This window comes from Arachis hypogaea, chromosome 2, assembly GCF_003086295.3.
Source record: "Arachis hypogaea cultivar Tifrunner chromosome 2, arahy.Tifrunner.gnm2.J5K5, whole genome shotgun sequence".
Taxonomy (NCBI): Eukaryota; Viridiplantae; Streptophyta; class Magnoliopsida; order Fabales; family Fabaceae; genus Arachis; species Arachis hypogaea.
In genome coordinates, this window is record NC_092037.1 from 91,893,543 (window position 1) to 91,917,241 (window position 23,699).

At 30.7% G+C, this 23,699-nt stretch overlaps 2 protein-coding genes and 1 non-coding gene across 3 annotated transcripts; 1 reads left to right on the forward strand and 2 right to left on the reverse strand.

The window, feature by feature from the left end:
* Window positions 1-5,806: 5,806 nt before the first annotated feature.
* LOC112750990 (ferritin-2, chloroplastic) lies at window positions 5,807-8,204 on the reverse strand. Its single transcript, XM_025799948.2, has 8 exons — window positions 7,694-8,204; window positions 7,503-7,586; window positions 7,353-7,413; window positions 6,961-7,048; window positions 6,764-6,825; window positions 6,590-6,655; window positions 6,314-6,377; window positions 5,807-6,154 (listed from the first exon to the last, which is right to left on the reverse strand). The coding sequence occupies exons 1-8, from the start codon at window positions 7,996-7,998 to the stop codon at window positions 6,105-6,107; spliced, it is 780 nt and encodes a 259-aa protein (XP_025655733.1). The 5' UTR covers window positions 7,999-8,204; the 3' UTR covers window positions 5,807-6,104.
* Window positions 8,205-20,454: 12,250 nt separating this feature from the next.
* On the forward strand, window positions 20,455-20,525 carry TRNAG-GCC (transfer RNA glycine (anticodon GCC)). The gene has a single exon. It is a non-coding gene; the product is annotated as a tRNA-Gly (tRNA).
* A 106-nt stretch (window positions 20,526-20,631) lies between these two features.
* LOC112751003 (uncharacterized protein At5g01610) lies at window positions 20,632-22,582 on the reverse strand. The gene is made up of 3 exons (XM_025799968.2): window positions 22,174-22,582; window positions 21,492-21,546; window positions 20,632-21,154 (listed from the first exon to the last, which is right to left on the reverse strand). The coding sequence occupies exons 1-3, from the start codon at window positions 22,258-22,260 to the stop codon at window positions 20,784-20,786; spliced, it is 513 nt and encodes a 170-aa protein (XP_025655753.1). The 5' UTR covers window positions 22,261-22,582; the 3' UTR covers window positions 20,632-20,783.
* Between the last annotated feature and the right edge of the window lie 1,117 nt (window positions 22,583-23,699).

Below are 23,699 nucleotides of genomic sequence, written 5' to 3' on the forward strand. Positions count from 1 at the left end.
CGGGTTGGGATTATGCACAGCAAATGGTTGGGTAGCCAGTTTAAGAAAAGAGTTGAATCCAACCCAAAGATCAAGGTGAAGGAGCTGGTTGCAAAGGCTCACAAAAAATGGAACCTGACCGTTACAAAGGCAATGGCAGCTAATTCAAAACAGGAGGCTTTGAGTCAGATACAGGGCACCTTTAGGGAGCAGTACAAGCGAATAAACGACTACTGCCATGAACTCCAAAGAACAAATCCAGGTTCCACAGTGATTCTGAAGGTAATTCGATCACCAGATTTTGCTCAAGAGCGACAGAACGCAGAACTGATGAACTATTGTGTTTTCCAAAGAATGTATGTATGCTTTGATGCTTGCAAGAAAAGTTTTCAACACTGCAGAAGGTTCATTGGGCTGGACGGTTGCTTCTTGAAAACCCATCAAGGTGGTCAACTGTTGACTGCAGTCGGAAGAGACCCAAATGACCAGATTCTTACAATTGCATATGCGGTTGTTGAGGCGGAGACTAAGGACTCTTGGGTATGGTTTCTGCGTCACCTGTCCGATGACTTAGGCCCACACAATCTTGCAAAGTACACGTTTATGTCTGATCAGCAAAAGGTAACTCACCATATATAAGCCTATGCAAGTTGCCCTTGTATACATTTATAAATGAACTAACAATTTGAAATATTACCTTCTTGAAAACAGGGCTTATTGCCGGCGTTTGAAGAGGTCATTCCAGGGGTGGATAACAGGTTCTGTGTTAGGCATCTCTATAGCAACTTCAGGAAGAAGTTTCCTGGTTTAGAGCTAAAGAACAAGATGTGGAGGTGTGCTAAAGCAAGTCATTAGCAGAGCTGGGAGAAGGAGATGAAAAATTTGCGAGTTCTGAATGAGGGAGCATTTAGACATCTGAATAGCATTCCACCAAGGTTCTGGTCAAGATCCAGGTTTACCTTCCTATCTAAATGTGATAGTCTTGTTAATAATATGAGTGAGAGTTTCAATGCTGTGTTAGTAGAAGCAAGAGAGAAACCAATTGTGAGCATGTTAGAGGATATTAGGGTTTATATGATGACTTGATGGGCTGCAAATAGGGAAAGGGTTCTTAATTATCCAGGAAACATTATGCCAATGATTAGGAAGAAATTAGAAAAACGGGCAAGCTTAGCTAGGGACTGGAGGCCTTATTGGTCATCTGCTAGCAACTACGAGGTAATGTGTGGTCTAGATAAGTATGTTGTGGATCTTGCTGCTGGTGAATGTTCTTGCAGGAAATGGCAAATGAGTGAGATTCCTTGTCCTCATGCCATCAGCTGCATCACCTTCAAAGGCCTTAATTTGGAGTCATATGTGGATGACTGCTACAAGAAGGAGGCCTACATCAGGTGCTACCAGGAGGTGATACACCCTGTAAACAGCCCGGAGCTATGGGAGAGGACTCAATATGATAATGTCATTCCACCTCCATACAGGAGGCCAAGCCACAGACCGGTGAAGAAGAGGAAAAGAGGGGCTGCAGATGAAGACAATAGAAGCCAAACTCATATGTCACGGAGGGGAGAAGTCCAAAGATGCTCCAATTGTGGTGGAGTTGGTCACAAGAAGAGCGGCTGCAGGCAACCTAAGAAGAGGGTAAGAGGGGTTGTGACATGCTATTCTAGGGTTCAACTACCATTATTTAAGCCATATATATAATTTAACTACTATATGATATGTGTGTAACTTTCTCTATGATTTACATTTTCATTGTAGGCCTAAACTTCAACCAAAAGAGCCAACAAGAATGCACCTAAGCTGGCACCTGGTCAGACAATTTTGGGAGGGAGAAACAGGAATACTACACTATCACCACCCAATCTGCCAGCATCTCATACCAGGAAAACCCCACAAGGCCCAAAAAACGTGAAGCCCGGCCCACCACAGAAGCACCTAAGCCCAAGAAAGCTTCCACCAAGCCCAAGAAAGCTTCCACTCAGCCCAACACCGTGGCCCAGCCCAACAACAAGGCTGCATCTACTGCAACCTCCACCAGCAACAAACAGCCTCCTAGCCAGCCATCTGTGAGGAAGAGGCCCTTTTCTGTCATTCAATGCAGTGCACCTCATCTACCCCTGCAGAAGTTGAGGTTGATGGCCAAGTTACCCCCATCTCAGTGGGGAAATCTTTAGGATTTGAGTGTGGAATATTTTGTGACTTTTGTATTGATGACTTGCAAGCAGTGTTTTTAATCTTGGTACTTTATTTTGGTATTAAGTGCCTTAGGACACTTGAAATGTTGCTTCTCTGTTTTCTGGTTTGAGAACTGTAATTTTGTTATTAAGTTCCTGAGGAAACTTGAAGTCTTGCTTCTCTGTTTTTTGGTTTGAGAATTGTATTTTGGCATTAAGTTCCTGATAAAACTTGAAGTGTTGCTTCTCTGTTTTTTGGTACTAGGCATGTGAAGGCAACTACAAAATATTTTTGTATGTTTTAACTACTCATCAAATGAAATATTCCATTACTAATTATTGAAATTTCAGATCTTGTATTGAATGTTTTTCTGCTTTGCTCATAAACTACTTTTACTTTACAAAATAACACAACTCCACCATTAAAGAAGGTGACAATTTGGGCAACAGTAAACAACACTTTCCTTCATTAATTCAAACAGTTTCATTAATTCAAACAGTTTCAAAGATACTACAAACCTAAACCATTGTAACATCACAGAATACTCTCAAACTCTACCCACACAACACAGGAAACCTCATAACATTCCCTACCAAATCATCTATAACCTAAGTGCATTCCATTCGGGTGCTTTAAGTTGTAATGATTCTGCAGGAATAAGAACAAAAACCCCACCCACCCAGCAATACATAGAGCAGCCACAACCCAAAGCTTCGTCTCCAACTCCTTCAATCTTGCCTTCAACTTCGTTATCTTCCTCCTATTTCTTGCAAATTCAACCTCTTGGTGAACACCACCAGGTTCCGGATCTGTCCATCTGAAGAAATCACACCCATCCTGAACCTAATAGGAGCCATAGAAACATATGAAGAAATCCCAAATTTTCAGACCCACAATAGCAAAATAGGAAGAACACTTTACCTTATAGTATACACAACCCCAGAATCTTCGTCCAGGGTTATCCTTCGTCGATGAAGTTCGCAAAATCGGCCTCTCACCATGGCCATAAAGCAACTCCTTTGCATCTGAACGAAAACGTGAGGCTCTTGAGCTCTGGGAAGCCATGGACGCCACTGTCTCGTGAACCCTAGCCGTCCACCTTCAGCAGCATCTCCCGTCGTTACTCCTCCCTCCCCTGCACTTCACATTCATTCACTTTCTTGATTTAATCCTTCTATTATTATTTATTTATATTAATTAACGTTTCCCATATCCGTTACAACAGTCATATCTAAACCTAACGACCACAGGGGTAAAATCGTCCGAGGGACGATTTTAAAACAAACCGGAACCTCAGGGACCTTTTTGAAACGAAAAAAAGTCGAGGGACGAAATAAATTTTTGGCCCCTACGTTAGGGACTAAAATCATACTTAACCCTAAATAAAATGTCTTGAGAAATTATTTTTATACTTAGTAAAGTAATTTTTTTATAATCTATAGACAGATTTTATTCAATTATTTTAATAAAATAAAAAAAATTGAAAAATTAAGGAGTGATAGATGAGTTGATGTCATTGTTTTCATTATTGTTGGTTTAGGGTAAGGTTGAGTATAGAGGAAGAGGTGGCATACTAGACGAGAAAAAAAAGGTAGGAAATGGAATATAACTCGATGATGATGTACGTGGAAATGAGAAGGTGGTAGTTGAAGATGGTCAAGTTGAAAAGAGTTGTGGAAAAAAATATTTTATAATATAATATTAAAATTTGTATGATTAATTTGTATAGATTTTGATATAAAAGTCCAAGATGTTAAGGGGGATCAATCACCCAATATTAAGAGAAAACAAGGTAGACTAATAAGTGGAGAATTTATAAAGAATTAGCCTCTCTTAAAATTATAAAGAATTAAAATGTGAAGAATTTTACATATTTACTTATTTAAAAGGATAAAAAATATATTTTGTATAAGTCTTTTTATAAACTTAATCAAGGTCTAAGATTCTATTGGCCATATGAAAATTATTGTTTATTAATTAATTAATATCAATGCATTCTACATTCACGTTTTTTCATGATATTATAGGTTAGTCTTATTTGTGGGTATTCAATGTGATTCAATTTGATTGGATAGGATTGGTAACTCAACCTACAAATAAATTGAACTTAGAACAGAATTAATTGATCTACAGATAAAATTGCGGATTTATCCTAAATTTATACTCCTAATATATATATATATATATATATATATATATATATATATATATATATATATATATATATATAGAAATAGAAATAGAAATAGATAGAAGTTGAGCTCATATATTCTCTTTTTTAAAAAATTTATAGATCTACTAAGTCAATCACTTTAATTAATATTATAATATAGTTTTTTTCATAAATCTTACTTAAAATAATTTTTGGAATAAACATGAATTTTATTATAATTTTATTACTTTTAATTTGAATTTGAATTTTTTATATTTTTGTTTTATTGATGTATTTATGAAATTATAGAATAATTAAATATTGTGTTTGGTTGAAAAAAAAAAGATTTTGTTGTGGATAAAATCACATTGAGTCGGGTTGAGAATTTTAAAGTGAGATTAGAGTTACAATCGAAAAATTCTCAACTCTCAGATAAAATAAAATTAAATTTGTAAAAAAATTTCAACCCGTAAATAAGAATGACTGAATGAGCATAAACCCATAGTCTTATCTATTGCCCTAGATAAGTGGAAGAAACTTCAACCCCCAGATCATGTAAGCTCCTTCTTCGTGGGTACAAAGAAATATATGGACAAAGAGTATATGCGTGTAAACTTGTAAAAGAAGAAAAGGATTCAATTGAAAAATTCTTGTTAAAATGATATTTGAAGACATTTTTACAAAAGCGACATGTTTGATTAAAATGCAAGATTGTTAAGTTTTTCATTAAATGGATACAAGTTTTAAGAATATCTTGCTCTTGTATTTTTGAAATGTAAGAGTGAAAGTATAAAGCCTTATTATAATAATAACGGCCAATTTCATTCTCTTAAGTTTTAAGTAAAGAAGTTGTAAATTAATAAAATTGGTCAGACAAAGAATTCTTGATTCGAATATTACAAAGTCAAAGATAAACGCTTTTTTTCATATTTTCCATCAAAAATTAAGAATTTTAAAATTCTTATACTTTCGTTTGGAGTTACTTCGAGAGAAGGTTGAATAGGAGAGTAAATAAATATAAAAAATAATAATGATATTCATTTTTTTCGATATGACAGCAGCCTGTGTATTGTGCGTGAATGTGGAGAACATGGATGCTAAACATGGGTGTGATTTTTTTATTAAAAATAATTTGTCTTTCCGAGTTGTATAGGAGAGAGAATTTGAATTTTGGCTAAACTAATTGGATGGTACGATTTTTGCTCCTGACACCACAATTGCCTAAAATATCTATACACTTCATAATTGCGTTCTCCACGATTTTTCTTTCCATATCTAAATAAAAAAGTGCAACAAGGGAGTTTGCTGAAAATTCTCATGCAACAAGAAGCCTGATCAATACTAATGTTTAGCATCTCTTTCTCAAATCTCACCGTCAACATTTTGTCTTCATAAGATACTCCTAATGATAAGACCAATGTACTAATCATTGGCATTGAATAAAAATTAAAATCATCACATAATTCATAGTTCTACTTGCATCCTACAAATAACAAGCTCTTTTTTCGGTACAAGATCACTTTTATTTCCAACAAGATGAAATTGCAAGCTACAAAGTAGAAATAGATATGCTTTCACAATATTGACTTCTAGGCTCTCTAGCCTTCTAGACAGACACTAGCAACCACATAATTCCTACATTAATACAAAGATCATTAAACTAATCAATATCTTAAGCAAATCTCATAACACACGAATCTACGCAAGTCAAATACTAGTTCTATCGTACAACTATGAAACAACACACAACGTTTAGAGTTTAGACAGTGCCAAGTTGTGGAGAGCAGGCTGTTCAAGATTATACATGAGCTTCCTCATGGAGAAGAACTTGATCAAAGTGCCACACACCTGCAAGCAACAAAAGCAGAGTCATATTTCAGTCAGAAACCCAACACCATAGCATTTTTCACTTTTAGACATTTTCTTTCTTCTTAGCACGTTTGGTGTGAAAATGTTTAGAAGCAATTTAAAAGTAAGTGGAGCTATCTATATAGGTTATGTGCATACCATGACCCTTTCCAACCATTCTCAATTGAGTAACATACTCTGCAATCCTCTTGATTGATTTAACCTGTACCAACCAAAACAAAAGATGTTATACACAAACCCTTATTTAATTTTTACACTTTGTAATGATGCAAATATAATCCACCCTAACTTCAGCTTGTTTCCATGTAAGAATTTTTCATTTTATTCACTTCTTGTTCTAAATCTAGTGCTTTTATGGATCCAAGTTCTAGTTAACCTCAAATCTCAAGTAGACATAATTCAGCAAAGTTATACCTGCTCATACAAAAACTCGCTTTCGATGTAGTCGGCGAGTTGTGGATCATTGTTCCGGTCTGCAACCTATGATTCATGAAGAACAGATTTAACCTTAAGAACTAGAGTTTAAAAATAATGTGACAGCATATTGAAAAACAATTCAACTCAGCAAAAAGGCATAAGAGGCATTACACTGTGAAGAGAAAGAAGCTTTTCATTCACCAATTTCTCCAAAGACAAAGCTAATTCCATGGCTGTATCAAACAGAAAAACGAAAATGAGCAAGCACAAAATAAGATTAAATTATATTGCAGAACACAACTAATAGCACTATTTGTATCAATCTGAAAACAGAGAAAAATCAAGGTAAATGACTATTGAGAACTTACCATAGAGTGCATCACCCTTTTCAGCATGTGCAAATTCTGAGGGAGGACCGGTGATGGGATGCAGTGTCACCCGACCGCCGCGAACATTCTGAACCAATCAGAATCACACATCTCATTACACATATATCATAAGAGCCAAGTAGAAACCAACAACACTAGCAAACTCAAAACAATTCATTCAAGGCACTAAGTATGTGATCTTAATTAATTAATTGAGCATTAGGAATACAGTTTGGACATATGGCTATACAACATCAATTAGTTTTTGTTAGATTATAATCATTTCTCTCCCTTTTCCTAAAGATCTTTCAATAAAATTTTGACCACTAAGGTATTTAAAACATAACACACATAACATAATGATCCTTAAAGCCAAGAGTTCCAACACCAACCTGATACTTCATAAGCTTCTCAGCATGCTCTCTTTCTTCTTCACTTGATTCCTTAAAGAACCTGCAATTTTTCAACAAAATACAATACATTCAAAATTAAATTCCATTTCAGAAACGGAAGAAGTGAATTCACAGATGTAAGTTACTTACTTTGCAAATCCCTTGAGAGCAATGTCATCTCTGTCAAAGTATGCAAACAAAGAGTGGTACACATAGGAAGCGTTGTACTCCACACTGCATTCATACACCAAATAAATCATCTCATCATAAAAATAATTAATAACAACAACAAACTATGATAGCCATACAAGACAAAAGTGAGAAATCATGAGAATTCTTACTTAATCTGCTCGTTAATAGCGGATTCAGATTCATCAGCGTAGTTCTGACGAGCCAACGAAACATTTGGTGTTACAGGAACAGCAAAAGCATCCCTCTTAACCTCTTGAAAAGGTTCAAAAATCACACCAGTGAGTGGCTTAGAAGGAACATCAACACCGCCACCGGCTGCAACAACCTTGAAGCTCCTACTCTTAGAAGAAGAAGAGAAGCTCAAAGCTGCGATCTTTCTGTTCGCAGAAACATCGCAACCACTAGAAACAGGTGAAAGAGAAAAGCTAGAGACTTTGGAGCAAGAGAGGGCCATTTTGGGAAGACGAAAAAGAAGAAGACGAAGAAGAAGGAGAGTGTGGTAATGGCGGCTTCTAAGAGTTTCTTTGGTGCGAGGAAATGGGGAAGGGGTAAAGGGGATATAAGTAGTGGTGTTAAGGGGTGTTTTGGGAATATGAATAATTATGGACCGTTGGATAGAGATACACGTGGAGGGTTGAGATTTGTTGGGGAGTTGGGGCGTGTGGCGGGCTCGTGGCCCTATCCAGTGTGAATGAGGAATCAATGGAAATATCCTTTCCACGTTGCCATCACGAAACAGATCAAATGTTCGGTTCAGCAACCTCCACGCGCTCCACTGGGTTATTCTATCTCACTCGCGCTCTCAACGGCTCAACAATTTCTTGCTTTTTTTTTTCCAGATTAAAAGTTCAAACTTTTTGTATACTGCTAAAATAATGCTTCTCTAAAGAAAAAAAAAATTCAGTTATCAAATTATTTAAGATGAAAAAATTTATATATCTTTAATTAGATAATTAACTAATTATTAAAATAATTAATTTTAACATAATAAAATTATTAATAACAGTAACATAAAAGAAATTATAATATTATATGAGAGATAGAAAATATGTTTTTTTTATCACAATATATAATTAATTAGTAATTAATTTTTAGTATACACTTAACGGGATTTTTCTTCCACTCTAAACTCTAAAAGTTTATTAGAAAAATTAATAGTTCTTTAAAAATACTTGTTAACGCAACAATCATAACCGTTGTAATTTTTTTTTACATATATTTCAATATATTAAAAATATAATAAAACTAGGCCTCCAAATATTTTTTAAACAAAAATTTTTAATCAAATTCTCGCGCACTTCTTTTTTACATAGAGACGAGCATTTTTTTTTCTCCTTCTCCTCTTTTATCGTCATCATCATCTTTGTCCTTGTCGATTTTATCTTCTTTTTCTCCAATAAATATTCAAAAGATTAGAACATCGAATTTTTATGCACAATACATAAATTTTAGTGTATAGTATAAAAATTTTAATATATAGTACAAAAGTTTTTAAAGAACTATGTATCTAAAATATTAATACTCAACCAATAAAATATACACATCACATAAATTTTGGTGTACAATACAAAAATTTTGGTGAGAAATTTTGACGTACAATACAAAAAATTTTAAAATACTATATACCCAAAATATTGACTCACTTTGTATGCAATATGCAAAAATTTGTGGACAATATACAAAAATTTGTATACTATACTAATAAAATATGCACGTCGCATAAATTTTGGTATACAACACAAAATCTTGGTGCATAATACATAAATTTTGATGTGCAGACAATTTTTGGAAAATTACATACTTAAAACATTAACTCACTCAATTAACAAAATATATTTACAGCAAAAATTTGTGTGTTATGTACAAAAATTTATATATTATGTGAAAAATTTGTGTGCTGTATGCAAAAATTTGTATATTATGTATTTGTTTGAGTGCCATTAAGTTGATAGAAAAAGATTGGGTTAAGTACGATTTTAGTCCCTGAAGTATAGACCAAAGTTTTTTTCGTTCCCAACCTTTTTTTGCATACAAAATCATCCCTAAGGTTTAAAAACAAGTTTTAAAATCGTCATTTTTACTTAAATATTAAAATTTTGTACCAAATTACTCATAACAAAAAATATTATAAAAAAAAGAAAAAAATAAGAGAAAGAGAGTGTTTCTACTCTTACGAAATGGGAAGAAAAAAAAGAAAAAGTGGGAAGAGAAGAAGAAAAAAAAGTTGTTCATAATCCACATCTACTTCCGTTTTTGTCGCCACCTCTGTACGATTTTGATCCCTAAAGTAAAGACGATTTTAAAACTAAGTAAAACCTTAGGACAATTTTGTATGCAAAGAAAAGATTGGGGGCGAAGAAAAATTTCAACCAATACCTTAAGAACCAAAATCATACTTAACATTTTCAATAAATATTTTTATTTTTTAATGTGTTTGATATTTTTTAACAATAAAATAAAAAAATAAAAAAATAAAAAATATTTTTTAAGAAATTATAATTTATATTTTTTTATAAAATTTTTATTTTAAAATATTTTGTAATAATTGATAAATAAAAATATCATTACTAAAATTTTAAAAGGACATCTTTTATTCCTTTTTATTAATAAATACACTACAATATTTAAAATAACAAATCTCAAAAATATTCGAATCATGCAAAATATTTTGAAGTAAAATCTTTAATAATTTAATATAAAATATAATCATATATGAAGATCTAAAAAGATAAAATTTTAAAATAATTTACTAATAAAAATATAACATATTTATTTAATTTTTGTTAAAAAATTATATATAAGATTATAAAAAGGTTAAATCCCTCATTCTTTATTATTGTTCTTCTACAACATTTTTCACGTTTAACGGTTCAAATTTTTATTTCTTTTCTTTTTTTGTTCATTCCCATGCAATATTATGCAATATATACATTATGCAACATTCTTAGCATTACTATTATTGTTCTTTCTTTTACTCTTTCTTTTTATTATCATGTGTTATTATTGTTCACAATTTTTATTTCTACGAGTTATTTAATGAGGGACAGAAGACTTTTTTCAAGCCTTGATCGATTATGCACAAGAGAAAAAGATAAAAATTTTGACTATTATCGAATGATTCGAGACTTCGAGGTAAAAGAATTTCTAAAGCAGATAAAAAATAGCAGGGCAGTAGGACCTGATAATATCCCGATTGAGGTTTGGAAGGATCTTAAAAAAAAAGACATCAACTGATTAACCAAACTTTTTAATGAGATTTTAAGGGGAAAAAAGATGTCTGATGAGTGGAGAAATAGTACCTTGGTACTTAGCTACAAGAATAAGGGGGATATACAAAGTTGCAGAAACCATAGAGGAATCAAGCTCATGAGTCATACCATGAAGTTATGGGAAAGGGTGATAGAACGGAGGTTGAGAAAAGAGACACAAATAACAGAGAACCAATTTGGATTTATGCCAGGCAGATCTACCACAGAAGCGATATACCTATTAAGAAGGATAATGGAGAGGTATCGTAGTAATAAAAGGAATCTACATATGGTGTTTATTAATTTGAAAAAAGCGTATGGTAAGGTGCCAAGAGAATCATATGGAAGGTTTTAAAAAAGAGGAGAGTAAGAATCGCATATATACACCAGGGATCATCCTTAAGTCCATACATTTTTACATTAGTCTTGGAAATACTCATTGAGCACATCCAAGAGCCTGTCTCATGGTGCATGCTTTTTGCCGATGATATCGTTCTTATGGGAGAGTTAAAGAAAGACCTAAATAAAAAGTTGGACTTATGGAAAGAAGCTCTAGAAGTATATGGTCTGTGCATAAGTCGTAGGAAGACGGAATATATGGAATGTAAGTTCAGTTTGAGAAGGAAAAATTCTAATATAGAGGTAAAGATTAGAGAAAACATCCTACGAAAAGTTAAAAGTTTTAAGTATTCATACAGGATAATGGAGAGATTGAACAGGATAGAAATCATAGGATCCAAGCAGGTTGGTCAAAATGGCGGAGTACATCTGGTTTTATATGCGACAAAAAAATGCCTTTAAAACTTAAAGGTAAATTCTATCGCACCACTATAAGACCAGCTATACTTTATGGTACGGAGTGTTGGACGGCCAAAGAGGAGCATGAACATAAGTTAAGTGTGGCAGAGATGAAGATGTTGAGATGGATGAGTGATCATACGCGATTGGATAAAATAAGGAACAAAGATATATGGGAGAGAGTTGGAATAGCACCCATTGTGAAAAAAAATGGTTGAATCGCGTCTCAGGTGGTTTTGATATGTGAGAAGAAGACCGATATAACACCCAGTCAGGAGGGTGGATGAGATAGAAAATGGACAATGGGCGAAAGGCAGAAGAAGACCTAAGAAGACCATCTATGAGGTAGTCAAACGAGATCTACATGTAAATAGTCTATCTGTAGACATGATACATGACATAGCACAATGACATCGTTTGATTCATATAGCTGACCCCATCTAGTGGGACAAAATTTTATTATTGTTATTGTTGTTATATTATATTTACTATTATTACACAGTATAATTTGTTCCATTAATTTTATATATTATAAAATTTGATGTAATTTTATAATTTATATAATATGACTCTAAAATTAAATTAAAAAAAATCTTAATCAAGTAAATATGAAATCGAGGATGCAATAGAAAAAGAAGTAAAAATTGTAAAAGAAAAATGAAATTATTAGAATGTTTAAATATTTTTGTTTATCTATATGAAAGAGATGCGAATTGGTAATAAGTTTAATAAATATTTTAACAAAATTAATTAAAAAAATCTAAAAAAATTAGAAAGAGAATAGGTTTTAATATGTTCATAAACAACTAAAAAATAGATAGAATATTCTTAAATCTTATTTTTAATTATGGACTAAATTAATTAGACAAGAGACTGGTCTTAGTTAGATTTATGAGAAAAAATAGTATTAACATTTGAATCGTAGTAAACTGATAAAATTAAGGTATGTTAATTTTGCGTTATAAAATAATACATAAGTTAATTTTATTTTTAAAAATTATTAGAGATTTTTGTTAGAATTTTTATTCTAATTGTAGTCCAATTTGTTAATATAGAAATTAGTTTGGTGATGTTGTAATTATTCGTTAATTATATTGGCAGTTGGTCTGTTCTTTGATGGAAAGAACACGACTGTTCATAAATTTTATAAAGTTTGGGTCTCTAATTCTGAACACACAAAAAAAACACATTTTGATTTCATCTGGTGCTGTGATTCAAGAATTGGAAGTTCCAAATTAAATCAAGAAATTTATTGGCTATGGCTGGAGGTACGTAAATTACTGGTTTTATAAAATATCTAATATGTGGTATCAGAGCAAAATTATCTCTGTCTTGCCATTTCAAAATTTAATTACTGTGCATTATTTTTATAAATTATTTTCAAAGAAAAATATATAATATGAATTTTGGAATAAGTAAGAAAAACCATTGAAATTGAAATTGACGCACCATAAGAAGAGGGAATAATAGAAAATGTTCCCAGAAGGAATTCTCCAAATTTGTGTCGTAATTGTTCTTCATAATGGCATGATTTTCATTATTTCCATAGGTTTTCTCATTTTTGAATTAAAAAAAAGGAAAAAAGGGAGACGCTGAAAGAGAGAAGACCGAAAGAACTTGTTTCAATGGATGAATTTTGTTTGTTATATAATATTGAATGCTTGCTACTTTCATCTTGAAGTTGTTGGGCTTCAAAATTTAAATTTGTTAAAAAAATATATTTAAACTTTGGTAGGAGTGAGATTTAAACTTGGATCTTTTAAATATTTTCAAAATATTTATCCACTAGATCATCTTCACTTTTGATATTATTCATGTTACTGAATTTATTTATTTGATGATTATATTTACATGTAATATAAATTCTTCCGCTGCATATATCATATTGTGATTAATATATGATTTATTAAGGAGTAGCCACAGCATGCTTGATAATAATTATATTTAAAAAAATCACATAAATATTAATATGATATATTTATAACTGTTGTGAATTATATAATGAACTTACCCACAGAAATTTATTATGTTATTCACATATAATTAGGTTAAAATAGAAAATATTTTTATTTTTTAATTAGCCTACAGGTATTAAAAAGTAGTATTTTATTTTCTGGTTTCAATATTTTAGTTAATATAGTGAATATTATGTGTGTTAAAATCTTTGCCCACAGGTAGATTTTAATGATACTATGATTCATATTTATTTTGATATGACTTGCATTGGTATGTATTATCATATATTATGGATTTTGATGTGCCTATTTAAAGTTGAGTAATACTAGCATGATTTATTATTTGCAGCAATAATGATATCTGAAACTGTATCTGAAGTTCATTTGTTAAGTGGTGACAACTATAAAGAATGAAAAGATAAGATTCTCTTTCACTTAAGGTGTGCACACCTTGACTATGCTCTTCGTAGGGAAGAGCCTTCGGCACCTACTGTTGCTAGTTCTCAAGTTGAGGTAGCATTATATGAACGTTGGGAGAAATCCAACCGTTTAAGTATGATGTTCATTAAGTCTCATATCTCAGCTAGTATCCGAAGTGCAATTCCTGATTGCGGGAATATCAAGGATTACATGAAGGCTATTGATGAACAATTTGAGTCTTCTAGTAAGGCACTTGCAAGTATCCTAATGGCACAATTGTCATCCATGAGGCTTACCGACAAAAGAGGTGTGCGTGAACACATCATAAGGTTAAGAGATATTGTAGCACAACTGAAAGCTTTAGAGGTTGAGATCTTTGACTCATTTTTTGTGCATCTTATTCTGAATTCTCTTCCTACTTAGTATAGACCATTTAAGATTTCTTATAACACACATAAAAAAAGGTCCATTAACGAATTACTAGTGATGTGTGTGCAAGAGGAAGGAAGGATAATTCAGAAATTTGGTAAAAGTGCACTATTAGTGACAAATGAGGGTAATAAAAAGCAAGCTCATAAGAAGAAAGGAAAGGGTATTGCAACTCATCTTATGAAAAAAGAAGGTGCACAATGTTTCATTTGTAAAAAGAAAGGACACATGAAGAAGGAGTGCCCAAAATTTAAAGTTTGGCTTGAAAAGAAAGGTACTAACCTTTGTGGTCTTATTCCTTCAATGTGTTTTGAATCTAATTTTGTTGAAATATGTCATGACATTTAGTGGATTGATTCCGGTGCTGAAATTCATATTTCAAATACCATGCATGGTTTCATAAGGAAAAGAAAATCGATAGGAAGTGAACTGAGCATCAATATGGGCAATCGGATGCGTTCACGTATGGAAGCTATTGGAACATTTAGACTTGTATTAAGTACTGGTTGTATTTTAGATTTAGAAAAAAAATTATATTTCAGATTTTTCTAAAAATTTGATTTCTTTATCTTAGCTTGTAAAACAAGAATTATGTATAGATTTTTATGATGATTCTATTGACATTATTAAAAATTTTAATATTATTAGACGTAGTACTTTAATTGGTGATTTATTTAAAGTCTATTTAACTAATAATGTTCCATTTGATTTTATAGTTATGCATGGTAATTATATGAATGAAAAATCCTCTATGTTATGGCATCGAAAGTTGGGACATATATCCATTGAGAGAATGAAGAAATTAGTAAGTGATGGGATTCTTGAACCTCTATACTTTACTGATTTTGATACTTGTGTGGATTGCATTAAGGGTAAGTAAACCAAAAAGTCTCAAAAGGGTGCTAAGAGAAGTTTTGACATATTAGAAATAATTCACACGGACATATGTTGTCCTGATATGTCCTTAAGTGGTCAGAAATACTTCATCTCCTTTATTGATGATTATTCACGATATATGTATCTTTATATGCTTCATAATAAATATGAGGTACTGAACGCTTTTAAATTTTATAAAGTTGAAGTAGAGAAACAATGCGAAAAGCAAATTAAGATCGTGAGATCAGATACAGGTGGAGAATTCTACGGGAAATATACTGGAAGTGGATAAGCACCTGGTCCATTCGCAAAGTACCTTCAAGAGCATGGTATTGTGGCATAATATATCATGCCTGACACACCAAATCAAAATGGTGTAGTCGAAAGAAGAAATAGGACTTTGCTGGACATGGTGAGGAGTATGTTTAGCAACTCCAATCTTCCTTTATCCTTGTGGAGTGAAGCTCTTAAGACAGTCGCGTATATATTAAATAGAATTCCAACAAAACGCCATTTGAACTATGGAAAGGTTGAAAACATAGTTTAAATTATATATGCATTTGGAGTTGTCCTGCTGAAGTTTGGGTTTATAATCCACAAGAAAAAAATTGGACCCAAGGATGATAAGTACCAATTTTATTGGCTATGCAAAAAATGTTTAAGGGTTACAAATTTTATTGTCCCTCCCATTCAAGTAAAATAGTTGAATCTAAAATTGCAAGGTTTTTAGAGCATGATGTAAAAAGTGGGAGAAATCATCCTCTTAAAGTTATTGAGAATGATAATGTTTGTCAAACTCTCCATATACAAGAGTGATTGTTTAATACAATGCCCATACAAATAGGATCAATATAAAACAACCTATTACAGATGTTCCACATCATGAAGATAATGTTTAAGTAGATCATATGGTGGAGAATCAAACTCTTTATAATGAAAATGTTATTTAAGAATATATTGCTCAAGAGCAACTTCAAGAAGAGGGAGAGCCTGTTATACCACTACTTTTACAAGAGGTTGATGATACAACATTAAGAAGATCAACAAGAATAAGAAAGCCTGCAATTTTTAGTGACTATGTAGTGTATCTTGTTGAGTCTGACTATGATGTTCGTGATGAAAATGACCCAACGACGTTTTCACAAGCAATGAAAAGTCGTAATTCCAATTTATGGCTAGATGCTATGAAGGATGAAATTAATTCTATAACGGATAACCAAGTTTGGGATCTTGTAGAATTACCTGATGGGGAAAAGGTCATTGACTGTAAATGGGTCTTTAAGACGAAGAAGGATTCTTCAGGCAATATTGAGCGCTACAAGGATCGACTTGTTGCCAAAGGATTTATTCAAAGGGAAGGAGTTGACTACAAGAAAACATTTTCTCCTGTTTCAAAGAAGGACTCTTTCCGCATCATTATGGCATTGGTAGCACACTTTGACATGGAATTGCATCAAATGGATGTGAAAACGGCATTCCTTAATAGAGATTGGGAAGAAGAGGCCTATACGAGACAACCCAAAGGAGTTATCTCAAGTACTAGTAAGGAGTTAGTTTGCAAATTTAAGAGGACAATGTATGGTTTTAAGCAGGCTTTCCGACAGTTGTATTTGAAGTTTCACAATGTGATTTCTTCGTTTGGGTTCATTGAAAATATTTCTAATCAATGTATATATCACAAGGTTAGTGGGAGTAAGATTATATTTCTCATCTTATATGTAGATGATATTTTACTTGCAACAAATGATTTAGGGTTGTTACATGAAGTGAAACAATTTCTCTCTATACATTTTGATATGAAAGATATGGGTGATACATCTTATGTCATTGGCATAAAGATTCATAGAGGTAAATATAAAGAAATTTTAGATTTATCTCAAGAAGCCTATATTAATAAAATTCTTGAAAGGTTTCAAATGAAAAATTGTTCACCAAGTGTTGCACCTATTGTGAAAGGTGACAAATTCTGCTTAGATCAATGTCCCAATTCCCAAAAATGAACTTGAAAAGGAACAGATGCAAAATATTCCTTATGCTTCAGCCGTTTGAAGGATAAAATTAAAATTTATTTCTATATATCATTTTTGTCTCCAACGTTTTCGTCCTATTTAAGTCCCTAACGTTTCAAAATCGTCTCAATTTTGTCCTACCGTCAATTCTGTTAACGGATCCCTAATGGCAGGACAACATTGAATCAGTTCTGAAACATTAGGGACTTAAATAGGACGATTAAAATGTTAGGAACAACTTTGGAACTTACCCCAAACGCTGGAGACAAAAACGATACTTTACTCATTTAACTTTTAAAAGAGTATGACTGAGCGTTAATTGTATTAATTAAATTAATTTCTAGATAATTTTATCTGATTATATAATTTTCTACATTTATTAAATTGTCTTTCTGTTTCATTTAATTTATGTTTTTTTTGTAACACAAATTTTTAAAATGATGTTTTTTTTTATAGATTTTATGAAGTACAAACTGGAAAATAAAAGATGAAAATAAACTTTGATTATGCACTAATATGTCTTTTTGTGTCATTTAAGCAGCGTTTTTTTTAAGTATTGGAACGAAAATTGAGTCTGAGAGACTTAGTATTATATTTGTTGGCTCAAATATTAATACTAAAATTTTAGTATTTTAATATTTTCAAAAAATAAAAATATAGGAGTCTAAAATTTTAGGAGACGGAAACTAAAATTTTAATAATATTTTATATCTGAAATAATCTTGTTTCAATTAATTAATTCTAATTTTACTCTTTGTATAAATTAAATTAGAATTTTATTTTTATTTTAATTTTTATCTCTCACTTTACACGAAATACAATACTAAAATTTCTTTCAATTTGTGTCTCTCAATATTTATCTTTCAGCCTCGTCTCTCAATCAATTTCTATCTTTCTTTTAAACACTATTTTAGTTTATAATTTTTTTTAAAACAAATTTTGAAATTGAAAATCTAAATAAAGGATCATTTTCATTAGTTTTTTTAAAAAGATTTTATGAAGTGGGAATGAAAATGAGATGAAAACAAATAAAATAATTTTATTATTATTTTCATTATATTTTAATAAAATTTTGGAAACATAACATATAAAAAAAAAAAAAACTTGTTACTTCCTATAAGACTAAATCAAACAAACACCGACGTTGTCATAAATCTGGCGATACCATCTAAAAGACATTTTCGTGCTTATCTTAATGGATAAGTAATTGTTAAACGGGACGATATTTGCAGCGAGTCAATCTGAATTTTCTTTATTTGTCTTGCAAAAGATATAGAACTAACATGAATGTCAAAATCTATCTTATTTAAGTTCTCTGATTTTCTACCATAATTAGCAACTAATAAGAACCGTCAAGCAACATGTAGTTTCTTTTTCGACAAGATAACCACCAGGTGTATTGATTAAATAGGTAAGAAAGTAAATTAAAGGGTGAAATTGGTTTCTATAATTTTATAATTTCTGAAATTTATAATAAATTAATTTAATCATTATAATTTAAATCCCAATAAAGTTGGTGTTTCAATTTTTAAATACGTAGTCATTATTTTTTAGTGTTTACGTAAAAATTTGTTATAAAAAATTGTTTCGGTTTTCAATAAATTTATTATATATTTTTTAAAATAAAAATTTAAAAAGTTTTAATAATAATAATTTTATTATATATTCTAAAATTATATGTTAACTAAATTCTATTAATATTATTTGTTACAAATTAGTTAACCTATATTATTTCATCATTGGATATGGTAATAATAATCTCTTGTATATTTTTTCTGATTGTCCACCATATTTCCAAGTCTAATGGTTCAGTAGGAGCTTTATTTAAAGTTTATAATTGATTAATAAATTGTTATATATACAAAATAAATATTAAACTTTTGGTATTTTTATTTTTATGGTATTTTTTTATTTGGTAGGACAAGAACTAATTCGTTGCGAATCGGAACTCCATTCCAAAATTTGTTATTAATCATTGAGTTGTTACATACACAAAATACTTATTTAAATAAATTAATAAACTAACTATTAAATTAGTCCAATTTAATTAAAATCTTAATATTTATTTAAATAAATTAATAACCTAACTACAAGGTTAATTTAAATTAGGTTTTTTTTTGTCACATTAACGAATGAAAATAGTACCACATAAAATAAGAATTTCTGAAAAAAAAAAAAAAAAAGCTAAGGATACAAGGGCCACAATAATTGAACCCGTGAGGAGTTGGGAGAGTGAGAAAAGTAAGCGAGTGGGGGTGGAAGAACGAGAAAAGTGGGTCAGACAAGTGTTTGTCCATAGCACGCAGATTTTGGTTGTGACAGCAAAGCTTTCCTTTTAGTGTTTTTGTATTATTATTATTATATATGTACTTTCAAAAATGCTGTAGAAATTTCTTATTGAGTCATGAGATTAGCATTGGCCCTATCTTCATTCATGTATAATTTCATCTTCCTCTTCTGGATTCATCCACTTCCACTTTCTCTCTTATCTCCTATTCTCCCATTTGTTAGACTTTAGGTGTGTTCATCAAAAACATAAACGGTTGAACCAATCTTACAGGATTCTACAAAATTTATTTATCTATTTTGAATTAATATGTAACTCTATTCTTTTTTAAAGTGTTATAGATAAGTATTTATATTATACAAAATATATAATAAAATATCATTGAATCTTAATGTATTTCAAAAAAAAAAATATAGCATTTTTTAAACTATAAAACCTAAATTTTGATTTCTAAATTTTACATGTTAAACTCTAAATTTTAAAATTCTGAATTATAAATTTTAAATTCTAAACTTTAAATTCAGAATCATTCTTATAAAATATAATAAATAAAAGACTAAAATTTATCTAATTATCATTAACGAGTGTTTAATAATGAACCTAAAATATCACATTATTTCAAATTTTATATAATCTATTTATATCATAAACAACCGTGTTATATTATATACATACAAAAAATCAATCATTAAAATAATATATATATCAATTGAACAATTAGGTTAATGATTTCAAAATTCATAAAAAGTTATTAGACGATGTAAACATGTCAAGACTTATAATTTAGTATAGTCAAAAGACAAGTTCTAATATTGTTTATAATTAAGTGGTGTTAATTTCTCACCAAAATTTAGCTAAATATTAGATTTTTAATTTTGATAACAACAAGCACCAGTGGTCTAGTGGTAGAATAGTACCCTGCCACGGTACAGACCCGGGTTCGATTCCCGGCTGGTGCAGTTAGTTTTTCATTTTTGTTTTTTTCCCCCTTCCAACCCAACAACTTACCATAGGAGAATTTTCAGTGTTTCACCAAACAGCAACAACACTCACATCCAAGGGCAGTATCTGAAATGTATATATATTATATCTGCAACCTACTTCCAATAAAAATCTATGTAAAAGAAAATCAAGATGATCCTCAAGAACAAACATACCATGTTTTTTTTTTCTTTTACATAATCTCAACCCTTTTAGTAAACTAGTGTCTCACTATCTCAGAACCTATCTACACAAATACCATTTCTTATAACCTCATATGCCTCTCTACTCCTTGTTCTCTTTATGCCAGCACTCACGTAGAGTTTCGATTCGTCGGTCCAAACCATGGTAAGCTTAACCCAGATAATTACTTTTGTCTTCATTCCCTCTATCTCGGCTAGTTTTCCTTTTCCAAGTTGACCAGTCACCGTGGTGGAGAATCGCACCACTGTTTGATCCCTGTAACCGACCTCACATACTTGAGGAATGTTAACAACTAGTTTTCCTGTCTCTGGATTGAACTCATAGTTTGTTGCATCTTTAGGGAAGAGTCCACTTGGTAGATCATACTCCTTTAGCAATTCCGGCAATGGCTTTTGAACCGATCCTGTGGAAGCAATGTTAATCAAAATAGAAATCAGGAATCTTAAATTGAATTTCTGCAGCATCAATGGGAATAGTAGAGATATATATATATATATTCTAAACCTATGCAACAATGTTCTGAAGAATACCAATAGTGCTATGTCAAATAGAACCATCTGATGTTGAAAACTAGAATCACCTTTATATATCTAATAGGATCTGGAAAAAATTGACATACTTTTTGTGAAAATCAGATTGTAAACAAGTGCAGAATTAGACATCAAAATCAAAATATTGGACTATATATTGCTGGTTATGAAGTGTATATGATTGATGTCAAACAAGTAAAGAGTACAAACCTTTTACTTTGTTAACCAACCATTTTGCTCCTCCTTCAATACTGCTTTGCAATGACTAATCATCAATGAAAAAAGAGGTGTCAATTTAAGCATTCTTCAAGCCAAAAAAATTATCCTAAACATTTGTTGTATTCTAGTGGAAACACTAACAGGATTATTAAAAAGGAAAACTCAATGTTCAATTATCATGTAGCTGCATTCTTTAACAGCAGGTGAGGAAAATAATCTTAATTCACGAACCTAATTAAGTCACAGAATTTCTCAAAACCATAACTTGTGTATTTAAAGCAATCATACATAATTTAGTTTTTACAAGTAAAAGATAACTTTGATTACTTACAACAGAAGAAAATGCATTGTTTAAAAAATTGATTTTTTATAGCTCAAATATTCTACATAATTACACCTATGGATTTAATTTGATGGAAAATTTCAGACATCCAAATCCAATAAAGGGTCATTAAATAAGAATCCATTGTTGATCCAAAATGATAGAATAGACTAATTTCAAAAGGAGTACAAAATTCAATTCTCACAGATTAATAAACAATTTCACCAATTCTGAGAACCTAGAAGGATCCTCCATCATAAAAAATAATAACAACAACAATAATCACAATAAATAATCATGATTGAAATAAAAAGTGCAAAATTTTGGTAAGAAAAAGAGAAAATTACACACGTTGATGTCATTACCAACGGAACTAAGTTCCCCCTTGGCCTTTTGATTGAACCAATAGGATCCAACTTTGCCTGCTATCGCATCCATCTTCTTCTTCTTCTTCTTCAAACGCAAACAAAAAAGGTTCTGTTTTTATTATTATTGGTCCATTCTTTCTACCTTCCTTCAGAGAAAGAAAGATACGACTTTTTCCTCATTCTTCTTTTCGACTTTTCGCTCCAAATAATAATATTATTAATTATTTATAATTAATATTTTATTTTTTTGAGAAATACGACATGTTGTTCATGGAAAATTTTACTATAGACTTGTAGGTTTTAAAGAATAAAAAATAAATAAGTCTTTCAGAAGTTTTTGTAATTTATTTATACGTAAATAAAGTCCTTAAGAATTTAAGGATGGAATTATAGATTTATAGGTAAGAGTGAATTGCGTTATTATAGCCTTTTTTTTTCAATTTATAAATTTACCATAGAAGTTTTTTTGAAAATTTACTTAACTTATTTGTTTTACTGTTCTTTATTTTCTATTTATTTCAAAGTCCGGTTTTGTTTGATAAATTATTACTTATTGTTTAACTTGTTTTTACTGTACTTTTTATATTATAATATATATTATATATAAATAACTGATTTAGTAATTAATTTTTAGTATTTACGTAATTTTGTTAGTTTATAATTTAACCAAATATATATTAACTTGAATAATCTTAAAAAAAATCTTGGATAATCAATTTATTTTATCCAAATTGAGGAGTTTTGTGGAGATTTAAAATTAAGTTACTATTATTTTTATTCTTTTTATTTTAATCAAGAGTTTTGTAAAGTCAAGCTGAGTTTGTGTATGGAAAATAAATGTTTGGTTAAAAAGGAGAGATAATCAATAAGAGAAAATACATGAACTAATATTATTTTTTCAATTTTTTCATGCTACTACGATATATATATTTTTTTAATTTCTTTGTATTAGAATGATATTTATCATAAAGATGTGGAGAGATAAATATTGATTGTTTAACATTTCCGAATTGTATGAATAGTATATTATCCATTAAAATTATATTTGTGAAGTTGACTTTGTCAACAAATATTTGTAAGAATTTTATTTCTTTCGAGAGTTTTTTATTAAGAATGAACGAATTCTAGTTTAAGTAGAGAATTAGAGATTGAAAGACTAAAAAAAGAATTTGAAATTATAAAATTGTGTATATGAATTACAGTTAGATTGAATCTTATATAGTCATAAAAATGAGAGAATAGAGGGTTATCATTCACAACAATTCAGCCGAACAAATTTTAATTCACTCTACTAGGAATAACAAATTTTTCTTTCACAAATTAATTAACTCATATCCTTTTTACCCCTTTCAAACTCAAAATTGGTTTTGGAACTATTATGAGTTTGCTCTTCAACCACCTAAAGGTGACAGTAATGAGAGATTTGGTCAAAATATCTACAATTTGCTCACTTCTCAGATTGTGTATCACATGCAATAATTTTATAGTAAGCTTGTCTCGAATGACTTA